Below are 20,854 nucleotides of genomic sequence, written 5' to 3'. Positions count from 1 at the left end.
TCCGAGCTCCACTGTGCCGGGAGAGCCAGCCCCAGATGTATCTCAGCTCAGTGGGGTGAGAAGGTGAGCCAGGCTCAGAGACAGCCCGGCTGAAGGTGAGGGAAACCTTAGTCCTGCAGCAGGCTGCCATGACCTAGGGTGAGCCTCAGTTTCTGCAATGGGAAATGCGGCTAACCCTGCAGACTTGACATGCACAGTGGCTTGGTGGTTTCCCCAGGTAGGACACAGGTCCTATCTCCATGTCCCGGGGTTTCCCCATGACACTGCATGTACAATCGCCCCTGGTGGCCGCTGCTAAGGGATACCTGGCACAGCTGGCACTAACGCTAGGGTGCACCCCTTATAGGCCAGGAACAGGGGCTCAAAGGAGGCATGGCCCCTGTGCTCAAGCCCCAACTCCAAGCCTGGATCCCAGCGATCATCACCTCAACAAGGCTGCTCAGGGTCATGCTGGGGCCAGAGGAGCAGGCTCAGTCCCTCCCGAGGGCTCAGGAAAGACCAACTGCAGGGGCGACCCCTCAGCAGCATCCCAGGCATCTGAGCTGATTGGACAATCCTACAGTACCCCAGCAGGTACCCCAATACTCACAAATACTGATGACCCTATGGGTAGAATTGTGTCCCCTAAAATTCATATATTGAAGCCCTAATCCCCAGTGAAGCCACCTGCAGCCCCTGATGCTTCGGAGGCCACTGCGAGGAGCCATGGTTGGGGGGGGCAGGGGCGGTGCTGAAAGCCACCCACAGTTCCTGGGGTGGGCGGGGCATGGGGCCCAGTGCTTGTGTCCCTCCGACTCACTGTGCGACATCAGAGGCTTCCTGATGCTCAGCTCTGCTGGGAAATAAGGTTCTTTTCTTCCCTCCCCTCCCCTTCCCACCGCCTTCCTTTATCCCCATCCCTCCAACCCCCAGTCTGACCTCTTTCACTGGCTTTAAGCTCAGCCAAAAGGGAAGGGAAAAGGGAAGACAGGGAGGAAGGAAGGAGGGGGGAAGAAATGAAAGGAAAGGAATGAAAGAAGGAGAGAAGGGAGGAAAAAAGAAAGAAAAGAAAAAGGAAAGAAAGCAGCTTCAAGGCATTTGGCTCTGGCCTGAGGAACTGTGCACATGTGAGGGGTGGGTCTGGGTAGGTGGGCACCTGTCCCCCGTCCCTCTACTCTCAGGGCCAATGGAGGTGCTGCCTGTGACCCCAGGGATGACAGCTCTGACCAGGAAAAGCAGCTGGCCATCCCTGGGCCCCTCTGGAGTCCTGCACTTCCCGATGTATCCAGCCCCCAGCAACCCAGGAGGGTTGGGTCTGCCACAACCCTGACAAAAGGGCAGCCTGGCAGGTGAGTGACTGGCCCAGGGCCACAACATCCTGAGCAGTGCAGCTTAGAGAAGCGTTTAGGCCCTTGCCACCTCCTCTGGCCTCCCTGCAGCCCCCATTCTGGCCTCCATCCCACCGTGTTCTGCCTTCAGTGCCCAGCTCCTGAACAGAAGCCGATGAGTCCAGCCCTGGTGCTTCCCTCCGTCCCGCTCCAACCACAGGACCTGCTGCTGCGCCCCAGACCTTCTTCCACTCATGGAGGGCAGTTGTGACTCAAAAGCACCCAAATTCCTCCCTGGCAGGAGGCCATATGCTCTTCCAACGATGCCCTCCCACATCTTAGGCTGTGAATCCAGCAGCCCCTCCAGACCTGGCTCTCCACCATCAACCCTGGCTCCTCTCCCCCCACTCTCCCCCTGGATGTCCCCAGCTTCAGCACCTCAAACACCAGCCAGAGCCTGTGATTTCTGTACTTTCTCCTTGGGTCTGGTCCTTACTGCCAAGTCCCAAGTATCTGTTGAAGGGCACCTCTGCAGGCATGTCCCACAAACTCTCGCCCTCACCATGTTGGCGCTGAGGTCCCCATCTGCCTCCCGCAACCCAGTCCTGACCTCTGGGAGAAGAGACAGCCAGCCCATCTCGCAAGTCTGGGCCTCCCCTGACTCCTCCCTCTCACCGCCCACAGCAGTGGCCCAGTCCTGTATCCCTCCCCACCCTCCCTCTGCTCCCCACCCTGGACCAGGCCACCTGGGTGTTGCAACCACAGCCCAGCAGGTCTGTCTGCCTGGGTCCCCTCCTCTGGTTCATTGTCTGAGTGGCCCAGGCCAAACGTTTGGTGTGTCCCTGACTCTTCTCTTTCTCACACATGCCACATTCAAACCATCAGCAAATCCTGTTGACTGGCTCTAACTTCAAGCAGATGCTGAATCTGCAGCCTGTCACCTACTGTCGCCACCCGAGACCCCGTGGCTTCTCCTCCAGATCACCACAGTCGCCTCCGACTCCTCTTCGGCATGCTCCCTGCTTCCACCCTGGCCCCAGATCCTGGTGGCCGCCGCTAAGGGATACCTGGCACAGCTGGCACTAACGCTAGGGTGCACCCCTTATATGCCAGGAACAGGGGCTCGAAGGAGGCATGGCCCCTGTACTTAAGCCCAACATGGTGCTTTTAGAAGTATCATGGGATCATGTCAGCTCTCTGCTCAAAACCCTGCTCTGGCTCCCCACTGCCCTCAGAGGAAGAGCCAGACTCCACTTACAGGATCGCTGTGACCGTGGTGCCTTCTGCTCCTGCCCTCATCACTCCGCTTGAGTGTCCTGGCCTCTGTTCTTCCTGCACCCACCTGCCACAGGACCTTTGCACAGGCTGGCCTCACTGCTTGGTGCACAGACACTGACCTGTCTCTCTCACAGCTCCTCCAAGTTTACACTCAGATGTTTTGTTGAGTCACAGAGGCCTTCCCTGAACACACACGCTCCTGTTTCCAGTCCCCTTATAACCTATACAATGTCTCCACCTCACTCACCACTTTCCTCCGTATTGTAACACTTATGATATGTGTTGTTTAATTTCTGCTTCCTCCGCTAGAATAGAAGTTCCAGGAGTGCAGGGTTTCTGTCTGTTTTGTTAACTCAAATACTCCCAGCACCTAGAATAGCACTCAGCACATAGAAGGCTCTTAGTAAATAATTGCTGAATACATGTATGAAAATAAAGACCAATAAACATGGTACAAGTGTACAAGTGTTTGCTTTGAGGGTCTGCTTAGTCCCATCTTCTAATAGGGAAAGAGGGATTCTGCACACTTCACCAGCCCTCAGCCTTCACCTTTGGGGGTGAGACAACCCCTTTACCTGTGGGGGAGGCACTCCCAGCTCACTCAAGGAGCTTCTGGGGGCAGGTGGGCGTGTGGGGCCTGTTGTGTTAAGATGGGCCAGCAGCCACAGTCGGGCCAGGGAGGTGGAGGCTGGCATGCCCGCACTGGGGAGGACCCCTGTGGGAACCCACCTGCGGGCCTTCCTGAGTCACAGACTCAGGAGTGAGGAAGCTAGGCTGCCCAAGGTGCTGGCGCATGGGAGATGCTCGGCCAGTCCAGCATTCTGTACTTGTCTCTCTAACACCAAGGTGCTGAGACTCCTGAAAGAAGGTCTCTGGCTCTGGAGGTGTGACCTCAAGGCCCCAAAGTCCTGAGTCTCAACACCTAAGTTTCTATGGTCTCCGGTCCTTATGCCACAGACCCTGGGTCTCTGCACCTTATAACAAGGCTAAGCTTTATGACAGAGCTTCTAAGTGCCTGAAGTTGGGGCCACTGTGGCTGGAAGTTTCAGTGCCTCTCAAAGTTTCAGGTTGTAGGGACTAAGGAAACAGGGTTCTGGCTCCCAAAGCTCCCTGTGTCTCAGGCCTGTGTGGTCTCAAGGAGTTGAGGTTCCAATGGTGGCCATGTGCTCAGAAGGACTTTAGAGGCAGCAGCCAGAGACTGTGAGTGCTAGGTGTTCCACAAACACTCGGGTGCCTGCCCTAACCCCAGACACTGCACCACAGGGGGCCTCCTTGCTCCAGACTTCTCAGGGCCAAGGCTGGATCTGAACCACAGTCGAGTTTAAAGTCAAGGTCACCAGTGCCCAGAACCCATCAGTTGTGGGTTGAATTGTGCCTTCTTCCTCCCAAAAAAAGATACATTCAAGTCCTAACCCTGCTACCTGTGATCTGACCTAGTTTGGAGCTAGGGTTTTTGCAGATGTAATTAGTTGAGATGAGGTCATATTCAATTCGGGTGGCCCCTAAATCCAATGACTGGTATTCTCATAGGAAGAAGGAAATCTGGACACAGAGACACAGAGAAGAAAGCCACAACGGAGGCAGAGGCTAGAGCAATGCAGCTGCAAACCTGGGCCCGGCGGGGATCGCTGGCCCCTGACAGAGCCTCCCCGCAGCCTTCGGAGGGAGCACGGCCCTGCCGACACCCTGATTTCAGACATCAGACTCCCAGAACTGCGAAAGGAGTTCCTGTTGTTTCCAGCCACCCCGTCTATGTACATTGCTTTGTCGGCCTGAGAAAGCTCCATACTGTTCAGAGGAGTTCCAGGACACCCGCTAAAGGCCACATGCTGGGGCTGGGCTGTAGGTGCTGCTCTCTGCTTTGTTGATATCATGAAACAGGGGCGAAACCACGGCCTCAGAGTTGACCTCTGCAGTGGGGCTGTCCCAGGTAGGGGTATCAGGTCAGCGGGGAGCAGGAGAGGCCCCAGGAGGAGTGAGAGGGTCCTCGTCCTCCTCACCACAGCACTCACCTGTGAAAGGGCCAGAGCCCCCAGCAGCCCCTAACTCTTTCAAGCACCACTTTTCCCTCCCTTCAGGAGTCACTGGGTCCCTGCTTGAGAGGAGAGGACCTGAAGGAGGAGGTGGATGGCAAGCTGGGCTGGGGGAGCGAGTGCAGGGTGATTTGGGCTGGGGCAGGAAGTGGAGGATGATTTGGGTTTGGGGGAGGGGGTGGATGGTGATCTGGGCTGGGGGAGGAGGTAGATGGCGACCTGGGCTGGGGGAGGAGGTGAAGGGTGACCTGGGCTTGGGGAGGAGGTGGAGGGTGATCTGGGCTGGGGGAGGAGGTAGAGGGTGATCTGGGCTGGGGGAGGAGGTAGAGGGTGATCTGGGCTGGGGGAGGAGGTGGAGGGTGATCTGGGCTGGGGGAGGAGGTGGAGGGTGATCTGGGCTGGGGGAGGAGGTGGAGGGTGATCTGGGCTAGGGGAGGAGGTAGATGGCGACCTGGGCTGGGGGAGGAGGTGAAGGGTGACCTGGGCTTGGGGAGGAGGTGGAGGGTGATCTGGGCTGGGGGAGGAGGTAGATGGTGACCTGGGCTGGGGGAGGAGGTAGAGGGTGACCTGGGCTTGGGGAGGAGGTGGAGGGTGATCTGGGCTGGGGGAGGAGGTGGAGGGTGATCTGGGCTGGGGGAGGAGGTGGAGGGTGATCTGGGCTGGGGGAGGAGGTGGAGGGTGATCTGGGCTGGGGCAGGGGGTGGATGGTGATCTGGGCTGGGCAGCTCCCAGGCTCTACCCTTCCCTGGCTTCTCAAATCTCTGACTGGGAAGGGGCTGTGGCAAGGGCGCTTCCCTCTCCTGCCAGCCTGCACCTCCCCTGCATGAGTCAGGGCCTCCCACTCAGCCTCCAGCCACCCTCACCCAGCTCGTCAGGCTGCCCCCACTTGCTGCCCAGCTCTGCCAGGCAGGAGCAGGCCTCTGTGTGCAGTGCCTTTCCCACAACTGGTGCTCACCTGGAAGCAGCCCCGACCCTGGCCTCAGGCTGCCCCTCACCTGGGGTGTGACTCTTTCCAGCTTTCAAAGGCGGTATTTGGGAAATGTCACCTCCACCTTCCCAGAAGCAGCCAACAACTCCGTCCAGCCTCACTCTTCACCTGCCCTCCGACCCTCCCCTCCACCTACATCCACCCCGTGCCACATCCCTGCTACTAATTAGCAGCTCATGCCCACATTGGGGCCTTGTCCCCCTCCTGGGGTGCTTTCCCCTGGGTACCCACTTAATCCCTGTGCTGAGCTCACACCTGCTTCCCAGGGACCAATAGCGCCACCTCTCCCCAAATCTCCACCTTCCCCCATGGTCTCACCCCATGGAACTCCCTTCTGCCTGCCATTTGAGTGGTCACCTCGTGTTCACTGGTTCATGGTCTGTCTCCCCACCCCAAAGAGCCACTCCTCATCTATCTTCATCCCCATTGAGCCCCTAGAGCCCAGCAGCCCCCACCCCGCAGCTCACAGCAGAGCTTGGAAAATGTTTGTGAAATGACCCGTGATTCCCACCTTCGAGGCCCCACGTGGCCGGGCAATGAAGCTGGGCCCCAGAGAGGGACAACAGGGTCACCCAGGAGACTTGGGAAGGGCAGAGGGGAGGAGAGGAAGCATGGGAGTGGGCAGGGAGCAAGTGACAGCAGCTGGTGACCAGGTAGAGGGGATGGAGGGCAGGGAAGGTGGCGCTATCTGGGTCCCAAGTTCCACAGCAGGCTGGGTAAGCCTCACTGGGCTTCGGGAAAAGGAGGCAACTCCATTACCCTGCACCTCCTCATTCAGAGAGAGGAACAGTAGCACATGGCACTGTGTACACAGGGTAACCCTTCCCTTCTGCACGGCAGGACCACAAGGGCCAATGGTGAAATGGGGGTGAAAGGGCCAAAGCCTCAGAAATTGGAGGTAAGCATGTTGTTCCCATTCACGCTCTCCCTTGGTCAGCATCAAAGCCTCCCTTATTCTCTCTGAAAGATGCCTCTCCATGAAGCAAGCTGCAAGCAGGTTCTGTCCCCTCAGAACACTTATTTGGGGAGGGAGCCCCCTTCTTTGTTCCCTCCTTCCTGGCCCCAGGCTCCAGGTCAGGGTCTTACCCACAAGGCGGCCTCCTCCCACCCTCCCTAACTCCATTGCAGCAAGGCTCATCTTTACTTGGGGAGAAAATGCGAATACCTTGCATGTAGGTTTTTGAAACAAATGGGGTTTACAAAAAAAAAATACAGCCAATGGTAGAATTTGTTAGAGTGTGGGTGAATGATGAATGTCTGTGATACCATTCTCTGCATTTTCTGAAGGGGTGAAATCAGAGCCACATGCAGCAACCAGCACCAGCAACACGAGTGGGTGACAGCAGCTGGTGTGGCCACTTTGGAGAAGTCCTGGGGAATCTGCTCAGCACACACCCACCTGCCCGCACAGGTGCACACCCTACAGAAACATTCTGCACACCATCCGACGTCACCAAGTTGTTCGGAGCAGCCATGTTTGAATAACCCCAAACTGGAAACCACCCCACGCCAGCTCGGGGTGGATAAACAGAGTGTGGGGAAGCCACACAATGAAGCACTGCCCAGCAAGGTGAAGGAACAGCCTACAGTCATGGGAACAACATGCCTGGATCTCATAACATCAAGCGAAAGAGGCAGGCACAGAGGACAACCTTTCCCTCCTGCTCAACTCCACCAATACGAGGTTCAAGAACAAGCAAAATTAATCTGTGGAAGAAAAGTGTTTGCTCTCATTGACGAGTAACTGGGAAGGAGCATGCGGGACCATTCTGCCCCTTGACAGGAGTGTGCGTTCTGCAGGTGTGTGAAGATGTGTGCATTTAGCTGTATGTGAAATTTATCTCAACAGAATAAAGAGAAATGTGTAGCAAGAAAGAGCTCTAGTTAGCAGGGTTTGCATTTTACAGTCGTGTTTCTAAAATGGCTTGGTTATATTCTAGGGTTCAGTAAGGGGTAAATAGGTTAAAGATCATGGGAGCCAAGCCTCTCACTGTTGGGCAGGGGAGTTACACCGCCCTGAGTGTTGGAAGTATCAGTGTGAACTCGTAGTCTTGTGAAGATGGATGGATGAATATGTTACACACACACGTGTGTGTGCGCGCGTGTGTGTGTATATATATATTGTTTCTATGTCTGTGCATGTTTCTATATTTCTCCCTGTGCACACCGTCCCTCCCTCCTTCCTCTTTCACCCCATGTCAGGAAGAGGTAAGGTTTTCACTCAGAGGGCCTAAAAGGCATGACAGCACAGGAGCAATGAGCACATTTCATATCCAGATATTGGTTTCTAAACACCATGATCCCTGGAGAACAGGCTGATTCCAGGGCTGGTTCAAGGAATGCAAAAGATGAGTCTGGAATATGTCTTGTGTCAGAAAGTACAGAAGTGCCAAAGAATGATGCCTGAGGGGACTCCCATAGATCACATCTGGGACAATTTTGGCATCAAAAGCAATGAATGATATGAAAAAAGTATGTGCAAATATATACATGTGTAGGAACAGTTGGGTAGGTGGCTAGGTAGGTGGACAGGTGAGAGGAAAGGAGGGAGGGGTGGTGAGAACCTCGAAGCAAGTGGGACAGGTGTGTTGGGTTATAGTCTACTAAATAAACTAAAAAAAAATAAGAAAGTAAAAAATAATTCTGAGTCTTTTAAAAAAGAAAAAAGGAAAGAGGAAGGAAGGAAAAAGAGAGGCAGGGAGGGAGGGAGGAGAAGGGAACAGAAGGAAGGAGAGAGGAAGGGGAGATAAAGCTTTTTTATTCACAAAAGAATACAAACTAATTAATATAGAAGGAAGACAGGGCTAGAAAATGATAGGCAGGTGTTCAAATACATGCATAAACATTTCATGAGGAATAAGATCATTACATATTTTCAAGATGCCTTTCTAAATGTCGCTTATTAATTACAAGCAGGAAATAACTTTACAGAGAAGGAAACTGGTATATCTTCTCCAAGTGATCAAAGATCATGCATATTGATAAATCAACAATGCCTCCCCATACAATGGCATGACCTGGGTCTGGTCATGAGGAAAGCCCAGCCAGACTGGCAGGGAGGGACACTGTACAAAATAACCAGCTGGTTCCCCAGTGCTACAAAAGAAAACAAAGTTGCCATCAGCTCTCAATGGAAGGCCACTGAGGCACCATGACCAGGGTGGCTGGACTGGGGCTAGACCTGGGAAATCAGTGCCACATGGTGCAGCACTAGGGCTGCTGGTAAAGCTGAACTGCACTGTGGGTTAAATTCTAGTATTGTATCCACACTACAGTTCTTTATTTTCATAAATGCACCCTGGTTATGAGAGAATGTCCTGGTCCTTAGGAAATAGGCACCAAAGTAACTGGGGTAAAGAGATACAATGTCTCCACCTACACTCAAAAGTTATACAAACAAATATGTGCAAATATATACGTGTGTGGACCGACAGGTAGGTGGCTAGATAGGTGGACAGACAGGTGAGAGGAAAGGAGGGAGGAGCAGTGAGAACCTCGAAGCAAGTGGGGCAGGTGCGTCTGGCAAAAGGTACTTGGGAGTGCCTTGCACCGTTCTTGCAGCCATCTTTAAGTAATCCAGCATCATCCCCCCCAACCCATATTAAAAAAAAATGTGTTTGGTTTTGTCCCCACTTTCTGGCACAGAGTGCCAACCCTTGGAATTTGCTGAGTGACAGAAGTGTATTTTGTTATTCATAACGACCCCCTCTGACTACACCTGAGTTTATGCTAATGAGGTGACCTAGGGTGGGGTCCCTAGATGGCCTCTGATGGGGCTGGTCACCAGAAAGACCAAGCCACTCGAGGACTGGAATGTCCAGCCCCACCCCCTGGCCTCTGGGAAGGGGTGGGGGCTGCTGGAGATTAAACGCTGGAAAATCTCTTGGACAGTGAGGTTTGATGAGCTTCCTGGTTGGTGAACACATGGGGGCGTGAGGAGGGTGGCACACCCAGAGGGTGTGGCAGTCCTGTACCCCGGCCCCTAGTCCTTGCCTTGTGCATGGCCTCCTGAGTCATATCTTTCATGATAAATAAGAAATGTAAGCAAAGGGCCTCCTGAATTCTGTGAGCCACCCTACAGAGCTATCAAACCCGAGGAGGGGGTTGCAGGACCCCAATTTATAGCCACTTCATCCGAAGTACAGGTGCCAACCTTGGACCTGTGATTATAGCTTCTAAAGTGGGGGCTGAACCCTTAATCTGTGGGGCCTTTGCTAACTCCGGGTAGTTGGTGTCAGAACTGAAAGGAATTACAGGGCACCCAGTTGGCGTCTGTAAGAATCGGTCGTTGGTGTTGGAAAACACCCCACTCCCCTAAACAAAACAGACATGGAGCAATCGGAATTCCTCAAATGCTGCTGAGGGGAGTGGGAACGGGCACAACCACTTTGGAAAGCAATCCAGCAGTATCTGCTCAGCACACACACACTACGCATGCCCAATCCGTGCCACTCCCCGGTAATACCCAGCAGAGAAGGGAAGACACGTGTGCATCCAAGACATACACAGAAGCGTTCGGGGCAGCATTACTCCTGCTAGCTCCCCAGTGGAACTGGCCCAAAGGCCAATCAAGGGTAGAGTAGACAAATCCGCCATAGTGGTGCACTGACCTAATTAATACACACCCAGGACCCAGTGGGGCATTCCACCTGCCCAGCGGAATTCTACCCAGAGACAAGAATGTGGGCTCTACAGATAAACACAGCAGCGTGGGTCAATCTTACAAAGACAATGCTGAGCCAAGAAGCCCTTCATTATCGGGGTGTTGTGCTGGGCTCAAGGGATGTCAGGATGAGGAGGACATTCTGGCCTCCTGGGTGGCACCCCCTCAGTGCAAGAGACCAAGGCAGCGCAATGGGGGCTGGGTCTGGAGGGACTCACAGGAAGTCTGGCATGCAGCTGTGTTCACGCCAAGGGGCAGGGCCTTCTGTCTGCTTCAGCCTGGTGCCCAAAGTCCTGGTGGGATGTGAGTGGGTGCCCTGGAAATGTCAGGTGATGGACTGAAAGAATGGCAGGCCCACCATAAGCCCGTAGAAATGCATCAACACGCGCTTGGCTGAGTCAAGTCTAGATAAGGACACCCACGTACGTCTCCAGCCCCACCTGGGGTATGACCTGGAGGTGCTGGCCAGCGGCCATCCTGCAGCTAAGCACACCCAGACTCACCTGTTCCCTAAGACCGTCCCCTCCACTGGTCCCCAGCAACCAGAGTCCTTGGAAGTCACTGCAAGAACTCAGTAAATCCTATTTTCCGTCTTCTCTTCCTGACCCCTGCACCCAGCAGGAGGGCTGGCGGGAAGCACCCTGCACTACTGCATTCCTCATGAGTGGCTGCTGCAATTTCAGGCCAGGCTGCCTGACCCACATAACTGGGAAGTGTGTTCCTATGGAGCACTCAAGCCCAGGAAGCTGAGCTGAGGACACCCACATGGGGGGCCAGGGGAGCCCCTGCCACCAAACCTCTGGCCTGCCTACTCCTTGACTGTGTGGCAATTAGGCCAGAGGTGAGGCTGACTCCAGAATTCTCCATTTAATGAACAGGACCTGACACAAAGTGCCTGTGCGTGCTCACCCAGCTGACTCTCTCGCCTAAGAACTATTTTAAAAACTAAGGAAGAAGAAAAAGATAAGATAACAGATGACACAGAAATGCAACAAACACCTTTTGTGTGTGTGTGCCTTCAACAAACATTTAATCCACACCTACCACCGACCAGCCCACACTCAACCTTTGATTGACATTTCTAGAATGAAAACACCGGCTGGGCTCAGGACCTGGGTTTGCAAGTGGTTTTTGTGGCATGGCAGTGAGGTCCACAGCTCTCCCACTCCACAGGTGAAGACCTGAAGCTCAAAGAGACGAAATCCTCGAACAGCACAGCCAGTGGGTGCCACAGCCAGGGGCAGAACCCCAGCTGGGCACATGGCCTTGAGGCCACATTAGAAAACAGTGGCATCCAGGGGGTGGCCAGTCATTGGCATCACTCAATCTTCAGCAAATAGAAAGCAGAGGATCCCTTTCTGTACATCCCAGAATGGGGGCAGAGACTCCTCGAGAGCCTTCACATTCCAGGAGAGGACCCAGGCCACACAAACAAGTCAGGAGAGGACAGTGAGCCACAGGGAAGGGAACCCCAGGAACTACTGCAGCAGGGGGAGGCGGGGACGCAGCCCAGGAGCCAGGAGGGTCTCCTAGGAGCTGAGCTTCATTCACATATCAGCTAGGCTCAGAAAACTGGTAAGAGTTTGTCTTATCCAAGGGAAAAGAGAGGAGGGATAGTGTTCCGGGCACTGCAAGAGCAAAGGCCAAGAGGCCAGGGACCCCCAGGCACAGGGTGTGAGTCAGGCTGTGGGAGTGGCCAGGAGGTGGGGCCGCCCTTCTGTACCTCCTCTGGGGCCAGGCAGGAGAGCTGGGTTTATAGCAGCAGCCACTGCTGGGTGCTCTGGAGCCAGAGAGTCCCTGGGCAGCATGCTGTGTGCCCTGCTCCTCCTTCCCAGCCTCCTGGGGGCCACCATGGCCAGCCCCACCTCAGGCCCCCAGGAGTGTGCAAAGGGCTCCACGGTGTGGTGCCAGGATCTGCAGGCAGCTGCCAGGTGCGGGGCCGTGGGGTACTGCCAAGGGGCCGTATGGAACAAACCCACCGCGAAGTCTCCGCCCTGCGACCTATGCCAGGACATAGCAGCTGCCGCTGGCAATGGGCTGAACCCTGGCGCCACGGAGTCTGACATCCTGGCTCTGGTGATGAAGACCTGTGAGTGGCTCCCCAGCCAGGAGTCTTCAGCCGGATGCAAGTGGATGGTGGATGCCCACAGTTCAGCCATCCTGAGCATGCTCCACGGGGACCCGGACAGCGCCCCGGCACAGGTGTGCACAGCGCTCAGCCTCTGTGAGCCGCTGCAGAGGCACCTGGCCACCCTGGGGCCACTCTCCAAAGGGGACACCTCTGAGGCTGTGGCTCCATTCATGGCCAATGGGCCCCTTAGGTTCCACCCTCCCCAGGTGCCTGAAGGAGCTCTGTGCCAAGACTGTGTACGGCAGGTCTACCGACTCCAGGAGGCTGTCCGATCCAACCTGACCTTGGCAGACTTGAACATCCAGGAGCAGTGTGAGTCCTTGGGGCCTGGCCTGGCTGTCCTCTGCAAGAACTACCTCCGTCAGTTTTTTGTCCCTGCTGAGCAAGCACTGAGCCTTCTCCCCGCGCAGGAGCTCTGCAGGAAGGGAGGATTCTGTGAGGAGCTAGGGGCACCTGCCCGCTTGACTCAAGTAGTGGCCATGGACGGGGTCCCCTCCCTGGAGCTGGGGTTGCCAAGGAAACAGAGTGAGATGCAGATGAAGGCCGGCGTGTCCTGTGAGGTGTGCATGAGCGTGGTGCAGAAGCTGGATCACTGGCTCATGTCCAACAGCTCTGAGCTCATGATCACCCATGCCCTGGAGCGCGTGTGCTCGGTAATGCCTGCCTCTATCAGGAAGGAGTGCATCATCTTGGTGGACACCTACAGCCCCTCCTTGGTGCAGCTTGTGGCCAAAATCACCCCAGATAAGGTGTGCAAGTTCATCCGTCTGTGTGGCAACCGGAGGCGGTCCCGGGCACTTCCTGATGCCTATGCAGTCGTGCCGTCCCCAGAGTGGGACACGGAGAACCAGGGCAGCTTCTGCAATGGTTGCAAGAGGCTGCTCATGGTGTCCTCCCACAACCTGGAGAGCAAGAGCACCAAGCGAGACATCCTGATGGGCTTCAAGGGTGCCTGCAGCATCCTGCCACTGCCCTATATGATCCAGTGCAAGCACTTTGTCACCCAGTATGAGCCTGTGCTCATTGAGAGTCTCAAGGACATGGTGGACCCTGTGGCTGTGTGCAAGAAGGTGGGGGCCTGCCATGGGCCCAGGAGCCCACTGCTGGGCACTGACCAGTGTGCCCTGGGCCCAAGCTTCTGGTGCAGAAGCCAGGAGGCCGCCAAGTTGTGCAACACTGTGCAACACTGCCAGAAGCACGTATGGAAAGAGACGCCCCTCCACGCCGGGGAACACGCATGACCGTGGCCTCCAGAGACCCAGAGCCTGCTAGCCAGGCCCCAGGAGGTTCCTGTACCCCACAGGAGCCCCATGAGGTGGGTGCTTTCCCATCCCCATCTCACCAATGAAAAACTGAGGCTCTGAGGAGGAAGGCTGGGAAGGAGCAGAGTTGAAGCTCAAAGCCAGGTATTCCTGATCCCGAAGGCCTCTCTCTTTAACAACTGTGCTGCCTCGAAAGCATCTTTACTGGACCAGAGCAAACTCATGTGCCCTGTTCCTCGACCCAGCCAAGGCTGCCCCTTCATCTCCAAGGCTGTGATGTTGCCGGTGGTTCCATGAGAGCCTGCCCATGGCCTCGGGTGCCCCTTTACCTTCTGCTGGATGGACGTCCAGCTGTGAGCCAGGTTGGGGTCATGGCCGGGGTGAGCAAAGGCAGAGGCAGATGGAGGCATGGAGGGCCCGTCACTAGTGGGGTCGTTACCTCTTGTCAACAGCTGGGGGTGGCTCAGGCCAGAGCTTCTCAACCTGGAGTCCCTGGGGATGACTGCCAAAGGTGTGTGTGAGAGACACGTGTCCCTGGACTTTTCTTGGGGGAGGTCTGGGACTTTGGCCACATTCTCCAAGGGCTGCTGGGCTTCGGAGCAGTCTTCCCCATGTCTCAGCCACCACAGGGCCCCTCTCTCTCCTTGTACCCCAGACCCTCCACTGCTCTGGTAATGAGCAGAAGGAAAATCTTGGGGTGTGCTCAAAATCAGGAGAGCAAAACATGCCAGGCAAAAGCCTCCAGGAAAAGCCGGAGGAGTCTGGGTTGACCACCGGGGTGTGAAGCAGCAAGGGCAAAGACAGTGATCATGGCCCGCCAGCTGTCTGAGCCTCGGTTTTCTAATCTGTAGAATGGGGATGATCATACCTGCCTCACAAGAATGTTGAGACAATTCACAGAAATGTTCTGGAGCCCCTTCCCCCCGTGACTGGCATTCATGAGTCTGCTGGGACCAGAAAACCCATCTCAGGGGGCCAGCGGGGCACCCAGGAGAGTCTGGCTGTGCAAGTGCTGTATAAACCACAAGCATTCTCCAAATGCTGTGTGCTGCGTTTTTATTCTCAGGGAAGGCGCAGGTCCCAGAGCTGCTACAACAGCCCCCACTTCGCCCTGGTGCCTCCACCTCACCCTGGTGCCCTCTCTGGCAGAAAGCCTCTGGGGGCTTCCAGATGGGTTCAAGTGCTCCTGTGGTTTCTGCTCCTGCTGTGTGGCTCCAGGGGAGTCCCTGGGCATGAGCCTGCCATGTCCTTGCAGCTGGCCCAGCACCCACGCACAGCAGGTGCTCACACATCTGGGAGCCACACACATGAGTCCCGGGGGAGGAAGCTGGCATTTCACCTGAGGCCCATGGATTAATTCTCCTCTTGAGCAAGAGGTACGCCAGGCCTGGATGGACAGGATGTGAGCGGGTACTGTTTTCCAAGAGGCTACACCCGAGCTCTTAAGTAAACGTCCCAGGCCTGGGCCACCACCCCAGGAACACAGGCACACTTGGCCTGAGATTCTGGGTGCCTCAAAAGTGGCCCCTGTCGGCTAAGCAGGCCTGGGCCCACTGGGCAGTCCCACAGAAGATGAGGCCAGCTAGGGGTGGCGGTCATGCCTGGCCACCGGATGGGCCATGGGAAGGCAGATGTGCACCAGACTCTAAAACAGAGGGCCTGAAGGTGTGGGCCTCAGTATCTGCCTCTTCCCCTGAGACCACCCGCCCTCTCCAGGAGCAGTCCCAGAGACTCTTGGTCTGCCTGCCGGTCGGTGTCCCAGCCGGACACACCCTCTGGGACAGGATGGAGCCACAGGCCCTCCTCTGGCTTGGCTGTGAGTTGGGAGGATGTGTGTGACATGACCTGAAATCCCCCAACAGGTCACCCGGGAGAGGCCGGGAGAGGGCAAGTGCTACACCTGCCAGGTGGCCCAGCTCAGCGCACCTGCCCCCACCCCAGAGCTACCTACGGCGGGTGGTCAGGGTGAGCTGTCTCCACGCCCTCTTCCCCACCCACCCTCCAGGCCCGGGTACCAGCTCCTCCCACAGACCCACTGACCAAATGCGTCCCCACTAGATGGCTGCCCATGATGAACCGAGCTCACTGGCCATGACCCCACAGACCCAGCTGCACACCCGGGTCATGAGCATGGCCCTGCCCCAGCCCCACAGGGGCCCTCTGACCCCTCCACTCACTCATCCGCCACCAAAGTGGCAGGGTCCCAGTCACCTCCATCCCTTGTGCCCGGCACCAAGCCCAGAACACAGGAGGTGCTCTGCAAGGGTCTGTGCCGGGTGGCTGCCTTGGGGGCTAAAGGCAGAGAGGCAAGAGGAGCAAGGGACGGGCCCGCTGGTGCTGATGGCAGCACCGCCATTCAGCACTGAGACTGAGGCTTAAGAAGTCCATCCAAATGACTCCATAGCCACTGCGTTCAGACTGGAAAAGGTTTTTCAGGAGAAGGCCCTGTAACTGCCCGGCTGTGGGAGAGGAGATGCCAGCCCAGGAGAAGAGCAGCTAGCCCTACTGGGCCTAGAAGTTTGGAAGACCCACCCCAACAAGGATGGGAAATCAAGACAGATGTTGAGCATGGATCTCCCAGAGGCGGTGACTGCGCCGCGCAGAGGAGCGTCTCTGCCTGGGAGGAGGGAGAGGGCTCCCGCCGGGCTGCCAGAGCTGGGCAGGTACCCGTGCCTTCAGCCAGACACATGCCAGGCATTCTCCAGATGCCATCATGAGGCAGAGACCTGGGATGCCCCAGAACACCTACAGATGCTGCCCCTCGTGCTTTCTCAGCCACACCAGGGTGCAGAGGGGCTGGGGCAGCCGGGAAAAGGGTTTGGTGGTCCGGAGGGGTTTTTCTGTTTTTGGCTTGGGGCTTTTCTTAGAAGTGATGTGTTGCTAGAAACTTCAACCCAGATACAAATACACCCAATGACGTTCTCTCTCTCTCTCTCTCTTTTTTTTTTTTTTTTTTTTTTTGGTGAATAATGTATACAAACTCAGGGCTCTCCTGGAAAGCATGGAAGAGCAGTCCGTGGGCACAGCCACCTTCAATGTGGGAACGGTGAGCCCTGAGCCCAGAAGGGGTACATCAGGGACAGCCCATGCTGTCCACGCTCCCTCCCCCACTTTCACCTCCTGGGATGAACTTTAAATCTTATTCCTTACAACGAGAAGCGGGCCTGGAAAAGCTTCCCCAGCACACCTGAGTGCCATGCACCACAGGGCCCAAGACAGTGGCCCCTGTGCACCGGACAGGGGTTGCCAGCCTGCCGGGCATGGCTCCAGGAGCTGTGCTGGCTTCACTCATGCTCCCTCACCCCACAGCCACCGTGAGACAGACTATTCTTATTCTATTCCTCAGCGGGTGGATGATGAAGCTGGAGAAGTAACTTGCCCAAGACCACACAGCCAGTAAGTGGAGGGAGCAGCAGGCTCAGGGCCTGTGTTCTCTGTCCTCACACCCGCGACACACAAGGCATCCATGTGTAAGTCCTGATCCCACCACTCTGTGGCCTTGGTCCCAAGACCACACAGCCAGTAAGTGGAGGGAGCAGCAGGCTCAGGGCCTGTGTTCTCTGTCCTCACACCCGCGACACACAAGGCATCCATGTGTAAGTCCTGATCCCACCACTCTGTGGCCTTGGTCCAGAGTCCTCATCCCTAACCAGGGTGACCCCACCTCCCCGGGTTCCTCCGCAGGACTGAGGGTGCCCTGTGGAAGGGGCCTGCTGGGTGCCTGCACAGACGAAGGGTCTTTGCCAGGCACATCCTTCCACCACACCTCTGTCTTTTCTGTTTTTCCAGTTGGTCTCTTAAAATACGTTTTCGCTGTTACATTTTTGCAGATCTTTAAGTTACACTGTGATTTCCAGGTCTGGTAAGGCAGACTCACTTTCCCCGAGTACCGTAACCACTCCCTGCTGCTGTTTTCTTCATGTCTTCCTCACCAAATGCCCTTAGAGTGGAAGAGGCGATGGGACCTGGTAAATTAGTCAAATGCTGATGCCAAGGCCCTGAGCGTGCGCAGGGCTGCAGGGACGTCCAGCTGCTGTGAGCCCCCAGCCACGTCTCTGAGGAGCTGCGGTGGAATACAGCGGCACCTAGAAAGCTCATGCTCAACTCCAGCCATGCCGCAGGGGCCTCGTGATGTCACAAGGCACCTTCCCCAAGGCCCTAGGCAGGGGGTGTGCAGGCCCGACCTCATGCACACATGCACGCATGTGCCTCAATGTAGATGGTTCTGTGCCAGGTCCAAAGTCACCAACTCTGCCACCCCTGAACCAACTCTTGCATTCTCTTCTCCTCAATTTCCTCATCTGTGAAATGGTCACAGCAACCCCACGTGCCTATCCAACAGCATAGTTACCAGGTTACAGTGACAACGAATCCTGCTAGTGGACACACCCTGTGAGCCAGCCACTTGACTCACTCAGACTGGTGAAGAGGTGCCTTCCTGGGGTCCAGGCTCCCATACCCCACCGCCCCACCACCCTCTCCTGTCTAGTCTCATCACAGCAGTGATCTTGACAAAATCTAAGTCCAGGCCAGCTCACAGCCTCCTCAACTCTCAGTAAAAGCAGATACAAGCTGAGGCCCTTACCAACCCTGCGGCACTGTCGGCCGGGTGGACCCCACCCGGGCGCAGCCCAGCCCCTCCCCTTGCTCCTTCCTTTCCAGCCACCCCGGCCTCACATACCCCTCAGGCTCACCCCAGGGCCTTTGCTTGGCCCTAGACATGCGTCTCTCAGTCCCTCCTGCGGTTCAGGCCTTCCCTGCAGAACTCTGCCCAGCATCACCTCCGGCCCCCACCTGCTGTTCCCACCACTCCACACTTGTCTTAGTCTCTGCTGCCCTCACTGCCCTCGGCCCCAGAGCTGACTCTACTCGGCTATCTGGCTGTGGCCTGGCTTCCCTTGGAATGCAAGTTGCAGGAGGCAGGAGTTCACCTCAGTGGTCTCCGCCACAGTCCTGTCACCAAGACAGAGCCCGGCATAGAACACGCTCCATGAGCAGAGCAAGAGCGAATGAGCACTGATTCTCCTGGGACCACCTGTAGCCCTCTGGTCTGCCCTTTGTGCTGATGCTGCCCTGGGGTTGCATGTTTCTCAGAAGGCCTAGCCATGGCCATACCTTCTAGTTATATGATGCGGAACCCATATTTCAATAAATGAAGATGAATCCGTTCTGCTTGGTTCCAGCAGCCGCCCCAGGGACGCTGTGCAAAACAAGGCTGTCCTCCACGGCGCAGGCGAAGGCACGGGCAGATGGGCCCCACCCCAGGACCCACAGATGATGGCTGGATGGGGCCTGGGTGTGGAAACTCAGGGAGATGTGTATCCCCAGAAGAGCCCACACAGCAGACCCCAGGTGGGTGAGCCTATTCCCGTCCTCTGGCTGCATCTCAACCTCCATCCCTCCACCCTCAGGGGTGGTGATATGGTTCGGGTGCCTGCCCCCTCCAAAGCTCGTGTTGAAACGTGATTCCCAGTGTTGCAGTGGGGCCTGGTGAGGGGGTGTGGGATGTGGGGGTGGGGCCCTCAGGAATGGCTCTCCATGCCATCCCCTGGTGATGAATAAGTCCTCCCTCAGTTCACGTGAGATCTGCCTCCCACTCTCTTGCCCCCTCTCTCCATATGACACTCCTGCTCCCTCGTTACCTTCCGCCATGACTAGAAGCTTCCCAAGGTTCACACGAGGCAGACCCCAAATCCCCACCTCCTGGGATGTCCTGCATAACCAGTGAGACCCAGACTCGGGTGTTTCCTTATAGCACCCAAGAATGCACTAACACAGATGGTCAGCCGCCACAGGCAGGAGGAGGCTCGCTCCGAGTCCCAGGCGCACCCCAGCTCCTCGGCCCCTGCCACTGTCTCGTCCCGTCCCCATCAGGCGCTCTGGCCCATCCTCCCACTGCTGAAGCTCAGGAGTGAAGTCGGGGACAGGAGGCCCCCCTCTCTTTCCAAACCTCTGCAGCCCAGGGAGGGACGGAGCTCTTGCCCGAGGCCCCAGGCCCATGCTTAGATCACATTTAGGGTCTGGCTCCAAATAAAGGGATGGGGTAAAAACAGCCACGTTCAGCGACTCAAAGCCCCACAAGAGCCCGAGTCCAGCCACACAAGACTTTGCTCTTCTCCTACTGAGAGGCCCCCTAGATCACCCTCCATGCACCCACAGTAGATATGCTGCCATTAATGCTACCTGGGAGCTCCTGCTGCGCCAGGTTTCTCCTCAGCACATCTAAACTCTCCAGATCCAGGCTGTCGCCCAAGCAGGCCGTGGCTGAGGGCAGGCGAGTGCTGGATGGAAGCAGCACACTTCCCCTGCACCCTTCACCACTGACCCCTTCCTTGGGGGGAGGGGCCCAGCCTCTATAGCTGCCCCCAGGAAGCCTGTCCCAGAGCCCCATCGCTCCAAAACACGTCCCCCACTGTTGTCCGGGTGCAGGCCCCGCTCGGCACAACTGGGCATTGCCGGAGCAGATGTGGATTCTGGGAGGCCAGACAGTAATGCAGAGCTTCACCGCCGGGGCGGGAGGGCCACGCCTCACCACTCGCTACCTATTGTGAGCCTGGGCCAGCCACTGACTGGCCCACAGCCTCAGGCATCCCATAAGGACAAACAGATGGTAAAAGTCCCCTTTCTTGTGGGTGTGTCCAGGGAGGAAATGAGGTGACCGCACTGAGCACACCCCAGGGCCCGGCACATACAAGACACCCAGTACATGTGCTATTTCCATAGAGGGCTAGCTGATGACATCAACCCTCCCTGAGCTTCCTACCGAGGAAGAATGCTGGAGGGTCTTGCTGTGTGGCTCAGGCTGGTCTCAAATTCCTGGCTTCAACCAATCCTCCTGCTTCAGCGTCCCGAAGTATTGGGATTACAAGTGTGAGCCACACCTGGCCTATGACACTTTGCAATATGGTTCTTAGTAATGGGCCCCTAGGAGCCACCCTCAGCAGGCCAGTGTGTGCTGGGAAGGCCTCTTCAAGATCTGCACGGTCTTCCTGGCCTGCAAAGCCAGCAAAGCCGTCCTGGGGCCTCCCCTGGCTCATAGCTACCAGCCCCGGGATCTGATGGGTCACTCATTGAGGTTGGGAAAAAATGTCTCAGGAACAGCAGACCCAGGGTTTTCCCCCCCGAGGTAAAACACAGGCCTTGGCCCACAACTTCCGCCCTCCCCACCTTCTCCTCTGGGTCCACAGCCACA

At 56.5% G+C, this 20,854-nt stretch overlaps 2 protein-coding genes across 7 annotated transcripts in view; one reads left to right on the top strand and one right to left on the bottom strand.

The window, feature by feature from the left end:
- Positions 1 to 20,854, bottom strand: part of SORCS2 (sortilin related VPS10 domain containing receptor 2) — a 550,766-nt gene that overhangs the window by 295,466 nt on the left and 234,446 nt on the right. The window lies entirely within an intron of this gene.
- PSAPL1 (prosaposin like 1) lies at positions 11,988 to 14,738 on the top strand. Its single transcript, XM_030924986.1, has one exon. It carries the CDS (start codon positions 12,076 to 12,078, stop codon positions 13,639 to 13,641), a length of 1,566 nt encoding a protein of 521 aa, XP_030780846.1. The 5' UTR covers positions 11,988 to 12,075; the 3' UTR covers positions 13,642 to 14,738.

The sequence above is a fragment of the Rhinopithecus roxellana genome, chromosome 2 (assembly GCF_007565055.1).
Source record: "Rhinopithecus roxellana isolate Shanxi Qingling chromosome 2, ASM756505v1, whole genome shotgun sequence".
Lineage (NCBI taxonomy): Eukaryota > Metazoa > Chordata > Mammalia > Primates > Cercopithecidae > Rhinopithecus > Rhinopithecus roxellana.
Note: the sequence above shows the minus strand (reverse complement) of the source record. Positions and strands in the feature narration are given on the sequence as shown.

Bases quoted from the DNA above. Each gene is read 5' to 3' on its own strand.
- PSAPL1 (XM_030924986.1), top strand. From the start codon at position 12,076: ATGCTGTGTGCCCTGCTCCTCCTTCCCAGCCTCCTGGGGGCCACCATG.